The following is a 16,900-nucleotide window of genomic DNA, read 5'->3' as shown; positions in this document are numbered from 1 at the left end:
CTTTTCCCTCAGTATCAAGGTTACACGCACCGAGGCTTTGTTGCTGCTAGGTGAAGGCATGCAAATGCTGCAACCAGCAGCGGCCAGCCGTGGACTACGTGTCTGGTTTCGGAAGGCAGCCCATCAAGGCTGACGTGCTGGAACGAGGGGGCCCTTTAAGGAATACCGGGAGCAGCGAGTGCATTGGAACCTGTTCGATGATGGCTTCCCTGATGGCCGTGCATTGCTGCCAAGGATGAACATCACAGCAGTGAAGGCAACAGGCATTGGCTCTGCAGCCATCAGTTCAGTGCAGCAGGGTTCTGTAATGTGGCTTTGGGCTGCAGTTTCCTGTTTGCACAGAGGGGGTACATATGGCTGCTGTGGTCGGTTCACTGTTTGCAGGTAAATACGGCAACACATTCTGTTCGGTCATCAAGTTCAGAAATGTCATTGGAGCTTACCGGGGGCCTTATAGCAAGGCACAGGTAGACTTATTGCTTCAATCTTGCGAAGCGTAACTTAAAGTGCCCCACCTGTCTAGAGCACTGTCGTAAAGTTTGGGCCAAAAGATAAGGGGGTGGTGAACCATGGGAGGCATACTTAGGCAAGCCATTGCTCTGTTCTTGGCTGAGTTCTCATCACAGATATAATGCATGCATTGCTCATCCAAGCACGTGTATCCCATCTAAGCCCGTGTATATGGAGAGTGCATGTTTGTGCATTCGGTCAACTGACTTAGGCACGCGTTCTACAATTTCTGAGCCACAATTTGCATAACAAGTCACAAACTTATAAACCTGTTAGCATCAGTATACAACCAGCCCCCAAGCACAGTGGCGCGTTGTGGAGGCCATCATCTTGATCAGTGGCTGACCTCGAGCTAGTCAGCTTGGTAGTGAAAGAGAGAGAACAAACTTGACGTCCAAAGAGCCTAGGTTGATCTCCTAGTTGTGCTCTTCAGTCCACCGGGTCTGCACGGTGCCGAGGACCAATGTATGTGCAAATCCCGTGCATGCATTCACTTCCTGCGCAGTTTGGCGCTGGAAGTAGGAAGCTTTGTGGCCGTTCTAGAAGTTCCTGAACCCTGTAGACCTTTGTGCATTTCACCATATTCTTGCATTGCCAGTGATGGGCAAGAGTGGTCATCCCTTCTCATCTAGCAACATTTGCTGTAGAAGAGAACACATTGAGCAGGGATGCTGGGGATGGCTCCTTTTCATTGCAGCCCAGCAGGGATCTGCTCACCAGACGGAAACAACTCTGCTTTGCATGGTCCTGGCCACAGCCTGGATCGGAACTGGTCAGTGGGACAGAGTGCAAGAGCGCCAAAGGTATTTGCCCCTTTGCTCTTGTTGATGGCTGGGCAGAGCCACCCAACGAGGGTGGCACGAAAACATGGCCCAAGAAGAGGAAAAAGTGCTGCAAGTCGAATTTTGCCCCACCCTCGTCGGAAATTGCCCCCAACCCGTGACACACCACTTCATGAAGGGCAGTGCCATCGTTGCCCATCAGCTGGCAAGAATGGCACAGAAACAAATCTGGAAAGCACTTGGCAGCAGGAGCCCGGATGTTACTATGGTGCAACGCTGCACACTTTCTGACGAGTGTCAGTTCTTTTTTTGAAAGCACACAAGGAACAGACAGAAAGAACACATTGGTGTTGCTTTTGGTGATGATGGGCTCGGAGCTCACTATAACGCTGACATCTCACCAGAGGCATTTTTTTGCGCCTCTTTTGTCAGGGCCCCGATACAAACGTGGTCAACCTGCTCGCTAGCTATAGCAAATATCGTGCTTCAACACGCGTGCAGATGGATTAACTAGAGTGGATGTTTTGTACAACTGTTTGAGATGAACTGGTATCGGCGAAGTAGTAGTTTAAGTGCCTGCATTCAAACCCCAGAGATCCAGGTTACAATCTGAATGCCAGCGAACTTTTTTCTCGCAGAGCTTCTGTTTTGGGTGGCAACAGTGTGACACATGAAGCCTTACAGATGGACAGGCAGCTTTTTTTTTACAGAGTCCACACAGAAACGCCTTGCATTAAAAAGGAGAAGCACCGATGATTACAATGCTCTCTATTTCAAACTTTGATCGCCACTGTTTGGGTTCTTGCTTTTGCAGTATGTTGAGGCAAAGAAGTTTAGAGAGAACCTTGTGTATGAGGAACATGCCACGGTGTGCGTGTGTGTGTATGTCCCCTTCCCCCTCCCCCCACAAGTTAGCTTCACGTCTCAGCTTTCAAACCACGTGATGCGTGCATAAGCATCTATGCATTTGGTTGGCATTCAAGGCAACTGTGCATGCGAGGCAGGAGGCAAATTTCACAAACTCTTTTACTGTAACAACACTTGTAACAGTACACATACAATTGCCGTTCAAAAAAGCACTTCCAAACCGGTACAACGAGAGCATGTGGCAGATCGAGCGAGCATTGTGACACTTTCGCCAACAGACTAGCTAACAACGAACGGAAGCCATCGGCTCCCATTTGCATGCCTTCGTCCTCTGCAATGCGTCAAGGACTGTGCTATACAAAGGAACTTGCACACTGCTTTCTAACGTTCTCGTACTGCTTGCGATTTTTATCTGCCAAGATGCCAGTGTAGTATGTCTTGTGTGGCATCACGTGCCTAACGGGTATCTTAAAAGATCGTTACATAGCTGTAGAAGTGAACATAATGTAATGTACAAGTCTATCACTCTTTTCTTTGGCTTTTTTTCACCTTGGACGTAAGCTAAGCTGCAGGCCATTACTGTCACTAGCAGCTAAATAGTTGTTAATTCTGCCGGAGGCATTTTTGGCCAAACGGGAAACGAGCATGTTCCCATGGTGCTTGTTACACAGCGATTTTGCTGTTTATGGGCGAGTCAAACGTGCCCCTGACGTGACCTTTGTGCTACTGGTGACGACAGGGCCTGCGCCTATGGGCAACATGTCCAGGGATGTATGGTTGTGAGATTTAGGATGACTTGAAAAGACCTGGCCACATCGGCACGTTTTGCACCATTCAGAAAAAGCTTGGCGCTCTGTGCCGAGTAGCTGCAATGCCAGGAGCAGCACAAGGTCGAGGTGGCTGCTGTGACGGAGTAATTAGCTCTATCATAGTGGCGCTGGGAGGCCAAAAAGAGACGCTGCATTTTCCGCCGTACTTTGTTCTCCAAGCTGCAGTTTTACTCTCATTTGTGCTGGAAACGTTTTCCCAATAGTGCACTCTGACAGTGACAATGTGGCGAGTGCTACCCTCTATGGTGGAGGCTAAGCAGCAACATTTCGTTTTAGTGGGCATGCGTGCACTCGTTCAGTCCTCTCAATGTTCATTTGCGACTAGAATATGAACACGCACTTGCAGCTGCTTTGTGAAAAGTAACCAAACAGTTTTTTGGCAAAAACAACCACATTGCTTGTGGTGTGACAATGTTACATAACATGTCGAGGCTTCGCGCAGACCTTGGTGGTTGCAACCACTCATTTGCTTGCCGACTCCGCTGTAATATTTTGCTTTCATGCACAATTTTGCAGTCAGTGTAACTTGCCAACCCTGCAACTGATTGCTGCCAGCGTATTTACGCAAGCTCATTAGTTAACTGAAAACGTGCATTCGTGAGTGTAACGTAAGAAATGCCCTAAATTCAGAATCACAACAGGGTCACATCGCCTCACTGAGCGCATTTGTTTCTGGCTTTGCCCAGTCTTTTCCAGCGTGGCAAACAGTGCCAGTACGATGTTTAGTGGCAATTCAGCAACAACCACTCTCTTTCCCTGTGGTTCATTCAGGAAGCTGAGGACAGCCACAGCACTGCACTGCACTCAGAAGTAAGCCTGAGTTTAAAATTTTGGGTGATTGTTTCGTACTAGCCAAATGTCGGCACTCTTTGATAGTCCGTGACGTGGCTGTCATGTGCCAGTGCGAGTTTCTTGCACCTGATGGCACGTTACTGAGGAGAAATTGGTGGCCGGAACCAGCTGGGAATTTAGCCACAAATAAGCTGGGTTTGATTTTGCCCAGTGAGTGCTTTTGGCCACACCAGTGGCCAATTCTTTTGGTCGGTGTCTCCGTTTTTACTCCAACATGTTTCCCGACCAGACGGGTTTCCGTCAAACCCTCGACTTCATCGAGTGCAATACAGTACGCGAGGGAGCACATCTGGACGGCACAAACGCACCCAAGAAAGACAACTTGTTTCACAGCACAGAAAGCTGTTAAACCTGTTGCTGCCAAACTGCCTGCCGACATTTTGTGTTGATGCTTTCATGTGATGCATTGTACATTGGCTGGAAACACTCTGCATCGTGGCGCCCTGGGGCCCGCTTGCCTCAACGCAGCGACTAACATGTTGTTCAGGTACGGGACTTCTTCAATAACTATGGACCTCTGAAGCACAACTAAAGCTCTTTCCAGTAGCAGCTAACTCAATCGCAGCTGTGTCACGAAGCTGCATACAAAGTGCTGCTTTCGCCGTTTCTGCAGCAACCTTTTCCTTAAGCACCGGCTGATGCGCTACGATAACACCGGTTGACAGAACATCAAAAAAAGGGTCAACACAAACAATTATAAATAGTAGTTTGCATGTGCCTGAAGCTGACTGTGCGAAACAAAGCTTTAGGCTCCTTGGAGCTTGATCATTTGGGTATTTCACTGCCCACGCCATCCGCTCGTTCCCAGGCATGATCACAGTAATGTCAGACTAGATAGGAGTGAAAAGACATTCTGCTGTTGCAGCTCTCCCACTACACAGGGTGCCAGTGATTTTTTTACCCGACAGTAATAATGCAGCTCGCACCTTTGCTACAATAAATACGACAACATGTAAACAAACAAAAATAAGATTAAAATAGAGCGCCTTATGGGCAGCCGTCGTGAACAAAGCAACATATGTGTACATCGGTACTCTAGAACGTCACAGAACAAGGTACACTACTAAAGCAATGCAAACAACCCTCCTGTCCACAGGGATCGTGCAACCAAGGTGGGAAAATGTTGCGACTGCAGATTACTACTCAACAAGCAACATGGGGCTCCTCCTGTCTAAGGTGTGGTGCAAAGGCGCTGCTCTCTGCTTTACCACGCTACTCTTTGTTTTTGTTTTTTTTTTAGTTGATCTCGCATTGCAGTCTTCACGTCTTTACTGGAGCACAGCAATCAAATGTCATCTCTGAGTGCAAATACCACTTTGAAGTTGTGATTCGCAAGCACACTCCGAGATGCGAGCAGAAGAACAAAGGTTGGTGGCTGTAAATTAGAGCAGTGCTCAAAAAGCAGCTGCTAACAGAATCTACAGAAAATATCTACGGGCGGTCATTCTGATCGATGCGATGAGGTCTGCTCCAGCATTGTTATCCAGATTGCATGGCAGATTGGGGTCGCCAAACTGATTTCGCCTCTTGCAACGGCCTTCACCCTGCTCACCACACTGTCCTTGTGTGTACCGTATCTATTCAAATATAAGGCGATGTTTTTTCTCAAAACCCATAGTCCCAAACTCATTGCCCTCCTTGTATTCGAAGCTCAGTGTATACATATATATATATATATATGTCGATTGTTTTACTTTCTGCACTGCACCCTTGCCTTATAAATGTGACCGCTGTATAATTGAATAAATACAGCACCTTTGCTGAGGCTTGCAGCTGTTCATTTATAATGGACGATGCTGCTTTTTGCAAAACGACACTCTTACTGCGGGTGGAGTGAAACAATGCTCGTTAGCTGAAAATCAGGTTCCCAAGTAAAATACAATAAAACCTGGCAGGCTTGGAAAAAGTGGAGAGGGTGCTGAACACATGGTGTGGATACAGTTCCTTGCTTTAAAGAGGAGTCAGGGTCAACAAGCTCACCAAGACAAGCTTCCCCGTGTGCAAAGCCAGGGCTGCCACTTTCAAGCTACACCGCATACGGCAAAGTTACTTCGGGAAAGGCACTTTGTCCCCTTTTAGAATGTGGACAGTTGCACTTGGGTGTCACCCACAACCTTCAAGGGGCCATGCAGATAAAGCACGAGTTTGGTTCATTCGAAAGATTGTGTTGTTAGAATCCTACTGACACCACTTTTAACACACACTCAGCTCAAATAAGCTATATAATTAGGAAAAAAAGGGAATGGCCGTGCAACCCACTAGCTCATTTCGCGCAACAGAACCTATGATATCATATGTGCCCGGCTGTGCGATTGGTTGAGGCCAGCAAAAGCAAATGCAAATTAGGCAGCACTTATAAGCTTTCCGAACGAGCTATTTGCACTTAAATGTAATGCATATTCACTTTACAGCAATAAGAATGGTGGTATAAACAATGAAAGTTACGAAAATGCACGTAAGCATACAAGTACTGATGCACTGTGCTTGTTTTAGCTGCACAGCATTCTGCCACTTTGGAGTTGTCTCGCACCACACTGGCTGAATGGCGCAAGCGATGTTGTCTTTGTCGGGCCTGTTGACCCTGTTTGTCGAGGATACCCCGTGTTTCACGAAACGATTACTTTCTACAGTAACAAAAACAAGCCAGGTGGAAATACGGTCAAAAACAAAGCAACGGCGGACAATGGTCCGTGGATGAGTATGCTAGTGAGACTGATGGCAGGCAAGGCTGCAGAGCTGAATGACGCAGCGGAAGTTCGTTTGAACTTGCGCTCTTATGACTTTATGGCAGACGTCACGGGAACTCACGATTTGGTGGGAGAATCAAGATTTTAGCCTAAATTGGTTAATTTCTCAGTGAATACGGCAATATTTGCTGCCGCACAAGTGCTAGGGGAACTTTAACACACGAAATCTGTGGAATAAAACGAACTTGTACTTTGCCTGTGTGGCCCCTTTAACTTTAATTCCGCAGAAACCCTTGCCTCTGGAACGGAAAATTTCAACCAACACACATTTCTAACTGGCCAAGCTGAAAACCCTAACAGGCCATATGAAAAAGGGGCAGTGGTGGTTTGGAAGTGTGCAGAAACTCGCCTGTTACAGCAACAGGAGTCGGCAGTTGCATGCGCCGGAGATATTGGGCTTCTTTGGGTGCTGGCAATATATCCTGAGCCTTTTATCATCCATGTGCACATGTTTTGGCATTGTTGAGCTTGCAACAGCTAATAGTATCCCTGCCTTGCAGTCGCCATAAAGGGCTCCCCTTGCTTTAAGTTGACTTGTTTCATCTCAGATCTGTGATGGCAGATATCAATACCAAGGATTTATCTTGGCAAAAAAAAAAAGACATTTTGGCACGGAGTGCTTAGGTGTTACGGCTGGAGAATGTGTTGGGCAACGGCGATGGGAAATGCTGAAACAGCTTCAAAAACTGCCTTGTTGACATTTGAGGTTGATCCTGTGCATTCCTGCCTCTCTGGCCCCCCGTAAAACCACTGCGACCCTTTGCAAAGCTGCCGACGTACGTGTTCCTAGGCCTTGGGGTGAGTCAGTGTTGAGGACAGTTTTCGCAAACTTTGCATTCTATCGAGAAACAAACCACAGGGCGGACGGTAAAGGAGGGCGTACCGAAATCTGAAAAATCACTTCACCGCAATCACTTCAAAAACGCAGCCCCACCAAAAAGCTGTGGTGAGGAGGTACTGATCTCTTGTTTGTTTACTGTCAGCATTGTGTTGAGTATTACCTGCCTTACTTAGCTCGACGTTTGAACTCCATGTGGGAGTACAATGCACCACTTCGCTCAGTTAACAGGATGAATGATGCAGACTAGTGGTTGGGGTGTGTTTGACGAGAGCATTTTTGATAAACTGCAAATTTGATTTTTTTGTTTCTTTTTCGAGGCTGCATTAAGTTGGATGATAGAAACTATTTTTAAACGTTTGTGTTTGTCTAAATGTTACCTGGAACACAGGACCAAAGTCTGCTGCAAGAAGGTTTCCCTTAATTTTTACTCGGCCCATCACAGCGCTATGTGCATGACTGTCTGGGTGATGAACAACAGCGGCAACAACAAAAGATGGGAGCTCAAAACAGCCGTTGACTAATTTGGTAGCCAGATTTTGCAGGCAAAGCGGATCATGCAGTTCAGCTTGTTCAACATGGTATGCGCAATGTTGCTGGGAGGCAAACTAAAGAAAATCTGAGGCCGCCTCAGCACTTATGAGTTCTGAATGTGAAAACGTGTCCAGCTGAACTGTGCAGAGCTCGAAAAGCCTGGCTTGCCGGTGACTGCCGCGCCGCAGGGTGAGGGGAGAGGCCAGGGTGTGAAGCTAGGCTTAAATTTAATCACTTTGCCACGTGTCTCTGTGCACGCCTCCACGTTTTTTATCTCTGTGCTTTGTTTCTGAGGCACGGAATGTGGGACCCGTCGCAGCCAAGTGGGCATTTCACGCCAGCATTTTTGTGCAATGGACCACCTAATGCTTTCTCATCAAAAGTAAGATGTCGGAGGAAGGGGATAGGGGGAGCCACCGCCGCTTGAGACAAACACTGGCCACTCGAGTGCTCCCACCAGAGGCAGCGTTAGACGCGACAGACAGCGAGGTTTGAGTGCCAGGGAGGGAGACGGATCCCTTGAGTAGCAGCAGTGGCCTCCTCGGGCAGCAATTGCCTCGAGTTCCCTGGCTGGCGTGGCACAGCCAGCAGGCCTGGTGGGAGGGTGCACAAGGGGCGGGCACTGGGCCCAGCCTGAGGGCTTCGGGGCTCGCATAGGAGTAGTCGCCAAAGAAGCCACACGCAGCGTGGGAGGATGCTCAGATCTCGGCTCGGTGGGCCGTGCTCGGGACATCAGAAACCTGCGTGTGGAGACGGTCGGTAGAATGCGTTGGCAGGATGCAGAGGATGGGTGTGCAGTGTCTGTGAAGGGCGTCAAAATACAGCATCAGACAAGCCTCGCTTATCAAGCCACGCTGCTGCCTCTCTCCAACGGTCTGAGCAAGTGACAGCCAGTCTTTCCTGCACACCCTTCTGCACTCAAGCTACCAGGTAGCACGATGTGTTCACAGCAGTACCATTTCCACTTAAAACATGACTGAAAGTGCATCCGAGCTTTGAACATCGAAGCATGAAGTAGTGATGCTTGCGGCAGCGGAACAATGCACGCCGCTTGGTGAAATAAATGTGCCTGATTTAAGTGGAGACACTGTTTTTCACGTGGTGTTTTAGTTCGTGCAATCAATATTGTTTTAAAAATGAGTGCTCACTCGTACTGAAGCAAGCACTAGCATCAAGCAGTGCAAAAAAGTACAAGCTTCGAAGTTTTGGATTTTTGAAGTTTGAACAAAACCTAAATCAAAATGGCTTGGTTTTTATTATACAAAATGCTTCAATAAGATGTTTAAAATGCAAAAAAACTGCAGATGGCGTGTCACAAAGTGAAATTGCTCATTTATGTACTATTACCATTATGTGTTACCCACTCTGTTCCTGGAACTCCACAAAAAAGAAGGCTGGCTTGCTTAGTTTTGCCCATGCCTGCCTCCGTTTGACGACCGCGTTTTGTGTGCCTGGCTTTTCCACACAGCTGAAGTGTTGTGCAAAATGCCAACTTGAAATCGCATGCTCAGCAGAAGAGACAGTGTGTTGGCAAGCTTGGTTTGGTCACCTGAAGAAGTAAAATGAAGGAGGAGAGTTCAGCGAATTAAGGACCATGCAGACAAGGAGGCTGAGGCCCACTGGTCTACCGGTTTAGCCATTAGTACAGATACTTTCCTCCATTTTTGAGTGCCCTTATGATGATTTGAATGTATTCCTGCTCAAAGCTGCCTGTGGCATCACAGCCAAGGCCCCCCACTATGGATGTAGAGGGGTTTGTTGAATGAATAGACGAGAAGAGGCGAACAGCTATTGAGCACTGGTATCACGAGCAAGCAGTGCTAAGGAGATTGCAGCTACTGTTGCAGGCCTGTGCCCCCCTGTGGAGAGTAGTAGAGTGCTCACCCGTGGCCCCCAGCATGAGCAGCAGCAGAGGTGCTGTCGTCAGGCGTCCGGGTGGGTGCTCCGGTGGTACTGCAGGTGCCAGGACTGGCGGAACTTTCGGGAGCACAGGTCGCACTGGAAGGGCCGGATGCCCGTGTGGATCTTGACGTGCCGGTTGCGGTCACTGTTGCGCGCAAACGCCTTGCCGCACACGCCGCAGCTGCAACCACACGGGGGAAGGGGACACCGTCTAGCAGCGGCTGGACGACGTGTGTGTAGCTTCTCTCATCGCCTTGCACTGGGGCTCTTCGATTTCCAGTCTCGGACTCACAGCGGACTCCCCGAGAAGCAGTCCGGCATTCGATCTTCCCATGTATCCCTGTGACTTCGGGGAATCCTTGGACTACCTGTGGACTACCCGCGGACTATTCGCGGTGAGTCCGAGACTGTAAATTGAAGAGCCCCACTGTCACGCGCGATAACATCGCCCCATGTTATCAGAGACGACGTGAGGGCCGCCACTTTTGTGCTATCACGAAGGAGGCTAGAGTGGCTACCCATTGTGGGCCAAGAAAAGGCAAGCACTGGTCTCCTCAAAGGACCAAGCCCTCTTCACTACAGCTCAAACAGGCACGCCAGTGCTAGCTTTGTGGTAGTCACCACTAGGTTTTTTGCAGCATGTGCACGTAAACTGACAAGAGCTGCACTTCGAGTAGAATGGGGGCAACAGAGAACGGCGCGATGACTAGAAACGGTGGAGTCAGCAGATGCGTACAAATCATCACGGCACCCACAAAGTGCTCCGAGTTTTGCTGCTAACGCGAGTGGCCTAGCTAGCTGGGAGCAGTGTGGTCCCTGCATGGGTGCGAGTCATTCCAGAGCAGATTACGCTCCCCAGCACAACTAAGATGTGCTGCTGCACGCTATTCCACACACGTATCTTGCGCATGTTATAAACTGGGCAAAGTTACTCTGCCGACTCCTGTTTTACACACGCACCTTTCGGGGGAAAAATAGATGTATGAAAAACTGGTAAGCAATTGTGTCGCATATGTGAGACATTCTCTCACAAGTCTGAGGCAATGTAGTCAGTATCGCAAGGTTTACCCAATGCTTTCAAACTGTTTTTGAAGGTAAGTTGCACTTGTTATGATCACAGAGACGGACACAGGAAGAAAATGTGCACTTTCACGAGAACATGGTGCACTAACAACTGATTCGTTAAGGCGGCTTATGAATCGGTTTTTAGTGTGCCGTCTTCTCGTGAAAGTGTATGTTTTTTTCCTGTGCCCGTCTCTCTGATCATAACAAGTGGAACCTACCTTCAGAAGCACGTTACACCAACCAGCCCGACATCAAGCTTCAGTGAATTTCAAACTGTCTTCCTGAACCTCGCATAACCCAAGCTGTTACGATGTTATCACTGTCGCACGCTCCCCCCCCCACACACCAACGAACTCCGCCTGTTCACCTGTCAGCAGCGACAGTCCTCTCACAATCAGCGACCCCCCAACCTCGGACAGCTGGCCTCGGGGCGTTTCAAGCCTAAAATGCAAAGACGAGCAGTGGGAGTGGTGCTCGCCTGAAGGGCCGGTCCTTGAGGTGCTGTGCCTGGTGCAGGCTGTGCTCGAGCCGGTCACTGCACGTGAAGTGGCAGTAGCGGCACGAGTAGCGGCCGTGCCCCACGGGGGGCCTGCGGTCGCAACGGTGGCACCGCAACTGGCCCGCCGTCGCCAGGGCCTCCCCGCACCGCGAGCAGCTCATCCCCTTGTGCTGCTGCTGGCTGCTGCCACCGCCGTCTCCTGGGGGAGAGGGAGGGGGGGAAAGCCACTTGGCACGCACCCTTCCGGTGCGGACACCAGGGCAGCCTCACGTGCACCAGCCCCTCTCGGGTTTGGCAGAAAGCGAAAGGAGACGCCTCAGTGAGATGCCAACTTTCCTGATACGTCTCTGCTCAAGGAAGGAAGGGGGAGGGTTGCATGGAATCGAGAAAACCACAGAGGTGTGCTCAGAAGGGAAAATAAGAGCCTGAACACACAAATTCCAAGACCTTCTTCATTCGTGGGATTTCGAACAATCTGTGGTACTATATCTGCAAGTGTCTGGTCTTGGCTCACATGCACTCCTCAACCTTACTGCTCTCTTTCTTAATTAAGCTGTGCTGTTATCCAACACTTCCACTAAAATTGCTAAAATACATGTTTTGTTGTGTGGTGCCCTCTTTAGATTTCATTTGTTGCTAAAGGTGCACATGCCGCACAAATGGCACCCGGTCGTGAAACAGTCACTGGTGAAAATAGAGGGAAGCAAGTAGGCTCGCAGCAACCATCAAAATATTCATCAAGTAGTACCCACCTATTAAACAACCAATTCAGCTGAGTGCTTCTTTTTCCTTGCTAAAATTTCTTTGTGGTTTTGCAAGCCGTGGAGACGTTTTTGGTTGAATGAACTTTAGTACCGCATAGTTTTACCCATGTTGTCCGCACCACACCTTCCTGTTTGCCTCGTAATTTCGCATAGTTTATAAGGCAGCGTGGTGAAATTACAGCCCCGCGTTTCCATTTGCAAAGCAAGGTTTGTGAGCCATCCTGATCATGGTTTGTTAATGAGAATGGTTAACCAGAGGCCGTGGTGTAATCCACCTTGTATGTATAGTATTTAAATGCAGTGAAAGTATTAACTCCTCTGCAACATTCTCGTTGGTGCACCTAATGCAATGCAAACACATCGACACAAATGAATTGGGGGAAAGGGTTTGAATGGCAGTGCCACACACACAACAATGTCTTCATACAAGTAGCTACATCATAAAGGGATGCAGGGGTGCCACTTAAAGGCAGGAAAATATGGTACTAAGTACTCTTCTAGCGAGTGCAGTAGCACAGAACTTCATCAATGATTGGTGGCTGCACCAACATGGTAAACTCTGAGGTGTTGCCTATGATACTGCTTGCAGCAGCTGTTTTGGTGGGGGCAGGGAAATGACTCCACTGGGTGAAAAGCAACGGCGATTACCCACAACCCACGTTTGTGGCAAAATAAAGCAGTATTACCTGCAATGCACTGAGTTGAAAAACAGGGCAATCACATTGCTTGGACTAACAGAAGTGAGGGTGATCGAGATATACTGATTATTTCTCTGGAGAGAGAGAGATGCCAAAAGCTTCTGCTCAGTGTTTAGCAGGAGTCCACCACAGTCCCGAGCATGTTGACCAAAGCACGTAACTGTACACGAATGCTTCGATACTGCAAGCAGCGTGTGAAACTGAAGCTAGCTTTAGTCGTCGTCAAAATGCAGTGCATGGGCCTTTTATTACGGCTTCGCATTCCTTGCATAAAAGTAATTTTGACGACGGCCACGTCAACTTTGGGCCTTCCATCGGGGGAACTTGAACAAGTAACACAAAGCATCATCATCATCAAAGCAGCATCATGCTGGAGGCCCGTGTTGCACAGTGAATGTGTTCCGTGCTGCTTCTCTGCTTTGGAGGCATACAAGTAGATCTGAGCTTCTGGAAGGCGCTCCCTCTGAACCACACACAACACCTGTAACAAAATGGAAGAATTGCCAGTTAGCAAGGAGCTCGTAATCAAAAGAAAAAGCATGCAAAGCAATCTATGAGCAGTTCTGAAGAACCATTTCGCAGCGGCAGCTCTCCCCTCTCCATTGCCAAGGGCAGAACAACAGTGATTTCGAGGGAGGGGGGGGAGGGGGAACTATTCCGAACTATTGTTCAACATTGAATGGTGTGACTGCTTTCAAGGATCACGCACTGATTACCAATGGGAATGTTGTTACAAATGGTTCAGGGAGTATCACAGGATTGCCTAAAACGCAAGTGATGACGCAATACACAGAACAGTCCTGCATATAAAATTTAAGCTCACGGTAAACACCCCCAAAACGGTCCAGTCTAATCTAACATCTCATAGCGCTGGTGTAGCTCCACTGCACTGCGCTCTCATTGGAACCTTGATTTTGTGGTGAAATGAATAGAACCAACCTCCTCTTGATGTTTGCTTGGAAACTCTTAGGTTGCAGCACACAGAAACTGCTCCTCACAATCCGTTTCCAAGAAAAGAATAATTAGCATCTGTGCAAGTGTATAGCTACGTGAAGCAACAGAGAAGAAAGCAGCTTTAATTAACAAACTCTCGCAGCTATAGGGAAAAGTTCATCTTAGTGCGAGCTCATACACATGTGGTCTTGAACCAAGGGCAATCATTTTACCAACTGAGACAACCACAAAGGCCATTTAATGGTGCAAAAAAAGAAGGAATGAATCAACAACCAGAAACAAAGCAAGGGCATTAATACATGTTATTTGACTGCTCAACAAAAGGTTGCTAGGAAAGTAATTACTAAAAGTTGGGCTGACACTGAAGTAACGCTGAAATGGGATGTGAAAACTGCACATGAACAGAAGATGGACATGGAAAGAGCACAAAGAAGTGCTGCTAGCTTGTGTTACTTCCTTCCGTCCTCTGACTTTTCACTTTTGTGTTTCTGCTAGGAAAGTAAGGCCATGAGAATAAGCCTCACGGTGCCGAAACAAAGTTCTAAAATATTGCACGAACAATGAGCTATCAAGTGAATGAATAAATAAGGATCCACTTTCAATTCATTGTATAATGAACTGAAAGGTTAGTAATAACGCATTTTCCGTGCAATTCAGGCTCTTGCAGCGTGAAGTGAAATGTGCTATATGGAAAATACCTCTGGTTAATTCATGTACACGTATCGACATAGAAGGCGAAATACCTTCTCACAAACCAAGCCTGAAAAGTTAATGTTGCTGGAAGTGAACCTAAGCCTGACCAGATATTCCTCCAGCAAGCATGATCCCAAACCTGGACTGAGCCTGAAAGAAATAAAATAATACAAAAAACTGTAACTGGTTTAAAACGAAATAGAATTTTGCCTGCATGCTTGTTGATAATCTCCAACGGGCAGCACTTGGTGCATTTCTCCTTCATGCACTCTCATCAGTGGACCTGGGAAGCTGATTACTCAGTTAATGCATTATTTGCCATGTAATTTTATCAACTGGTTAATTGGTGAAAGCAGTCCCTGATATCAATTCAAGCACGGACTAAAGCCAGGTAAACGATGTAGGCGTGACCGCGTGCAGGCGCTGGCAAGAAGAGCCAGCCATGTGTGAGAGGAGGGTCAGCTTCACTCTGCAGCAGTGTCTGCACAGTTCGGGTGGAAGTTTATGCAACCACGGCAGACTCCCGTTAAGACGAACAACACTGTTGCTCTCTTGTAATGCGGCCACAATGCAAAAAAACCTCTGCTTAAGACGAATTTTTGATAATATGAACACATTTTTACGGTCCCTTCCATTTGTCATTAACGGGAGTCTGCTGTATACCTGTTTTCGGTTCTCATCTTGGAATCACCTGCACAACTATGCTGCACAGAGCAACCAATAAAAATTGAGGAAGTGAAGTCGTTGGAGTACAAAACTACGGTAGCTGTGAGAAATTAAATTTTATCCTTGTGTATAGCGTTGCACCAATAGCCCCGTGAAGCTTTAGCAATGAACCGTACTTGATGCACTCGAGCACCAAACTTGTGGCACAATGGAAAACTGCACAGGGGAACAGGGTCAAGGCCCACGATAGAGATGTATTGTTGAAACACCCCTTTCAAAACACATTTTCATATCTGTACTACAGTATTGTACTACATGGAAATAAAAAAACAGCACATGTGATTTGTACACATATATAAGCACCAATATAACGCTGTGAATTCATCTCCTTAGACAGAAACATGGGGCCAATAAAATTTTCTTCAGTTCTTAGAAGGTTCACATTTAGCATGTAGCAAAATTTTAAAGAAATTCAACACTTGTTTCATTTGCATTTAAGGAACTACTGTAGTATATATTTTTTATGGCAATTTACAGACATAAATACACTGATTTGTGCATTTAGAACTGGTACAAGTGAGCAATAGCATTGACAAATATATGACTACAAATAAGTGTGCATTTTCTGTACTTGCTTGTTTAGAATTCGCACTTTCTAAATCGCTGCTTATAGTTCTTAGTAAGATATTCTGTTGATTTTTTCTTGTAAAAAAAATGTCACCTAGTGGATTTATGGATCCATGCAAGTAATAATTTTTTCTTCGGTGTATTGTTTTGTTTTTTAGCAGGTATACCAGCTGCTACCACAGATGGATACAAATCATGTATGACTTAAGACATTAATAAACAAATCGTGCTGCAGCTGTACCAAAGAAAATGTCCTTCTATTGATGTCGAAATTTTGAATAAAACTTGCTCAACACTATACAGTGCAAGTAAATCACGAAGCATAGTATAAAAACTGCAATGACTTAGCGGAAGTATACATAGTTGCGTTCCAAACGCGTGCATAATAGGAAGTCATTCATTCTAGCGTGAACGCATCTCGAGTTCAGGGCAAGCACGAACGCAAATAATCCGGCCGGTGCAAACGATTGCGCAACAAGCAAGGAATGTGTGCATGCAGCCCCTCCCAGAATCGGGACACGAAATCCGGGCAAGCCTCGCTCAAAAAAGTGCCACTACAGCGGTTATACAACGGGCACCTCGCCCCACCTCCAACCCCGACCAAGATGAAACCGTGCGCAAGTGCCCTGATCCGCACGTAGTTTTTTTTCTCCAGCGAGTGCCGATAGGCTCATAATTAACGAACGGGTGTGCTGATTAAAGATACGCGGGACCACGACGACCGGGATCGAGAGAGCAGAGGCGATAAGGAACGCTACGCAGTGGAGACAGTCTTAGACCTTCGGCGGGGAGCGCTACGTCCTTCGCGCGAGTCTGGCGGGCAACACCTTGATCTCGCACCGTCGCACGCCGGTAGGTCTGTCCCCGACTGGCACATCACTCGGTGTAGGCACGCACAAATCTTGCACGCGATCGATTGCACGATCCAAGTTTTTCACGCCGAAACATCGCACACGCAAACAGCTGACGCCAACAGCGGCAGACGTCCGATCCAAAAGCTAAAGCTATGGTCAAAACGAAACTAAAGTTGATCACAGTACCGATGCGAGGTTTAGTCGTTTAGTTACGTTAG

General features: G+C 47.5%; 1 protein-coding gene across 3 annotated transcripts; it reads right to left on the bottom strand.

Moving 5' to 3' along the window:
- Window positions 1–2,286: 2,286 nt before the first annotated feature.
- On the bottom strand, window positions 2,287–16,802 carry LOC144175968 (uncharacterized). 3 transcript variants are annotated; one of them, XM_077705048.1, is made up of 5 exons: window positions 14,586–14,827; window positions 13,828–13,933; window positions 11,406–13,369; window positions 9,845–10,043; window positions 2,287–8,700 (listed from the first exon to the last, which is right to left on the bottom strand). In XM_077705048.1, the coding sequence occupies exons 3-4, from the start codon at window positions 11,585–11,587 to the stop codon at window positions 9,884–9,886; spliced, it is 342 nt and encodes a 113-aa protein (XP_077561174.1). In that variant the 5' UTR covers window positions 11,588–13,369; window positions 13,828–13,933; window positions 14,586–14,827; the 3' UTR covers window positions 2,287–8,700; window positions 9,845–9,883. The 3 variants fall into 3 exon arrangements, with proteins under 3 accessions (XP_077561174.1, XP_077561176.1, XP_077561173.1); XM_077705050.1 differs by lacking the exons at window positions 13,828–13,933; window positions 14,586–14,827 and adding an exon at window positions 16,608–16,802; XM_077705047.1 differs by having other exon boundaries at window positions 13,828–14,827.
- Window positions 16,803–16,900: the final 98 nt, after the last annotated feature.

The sequence above is a fragment of the Haemaphysalis longicornis genome, unplaced genomic scaffold (genome assembly GCF_048455015.1).
Source record: "Haemaphysalis longicornis isolate Haplotype H1 unplaced genomic scaffold, Haemaphysalis longicornis Haplotype H1 scaffold_3, whole genome shotgun sequence".
In the NCBI taxonomy this organism is placed as follows: domain Eukaryota; kingdom Metazoa; phylum Arthropoda; class Arachnida; order Ixodida; family Ixodidae; genus Haemaphysalis; species Haemaphysalis longicornis.
This window is presented reverse-complemented; position numbering and strand designations above follow the sequence as displayed.

Bases quoted from the DNA above. Each gene is read 5' to 3' on its own strand.
- LOC144175968 (XM_077705050.1), bottom strand. From the start codon at position 11,587: ATGAGCTGCTCGCGGTGCGGGGAGGCCCTGGCGACGGCGGGCCAGTTG. The intron at 10,044-11,405 runs GCGAGCACCACT...GTGTGGTTGCAG, and splicing joins CTCAAGGACCGGCCCTTCAG to CTGCGGCGTGTGCGGCAAGG.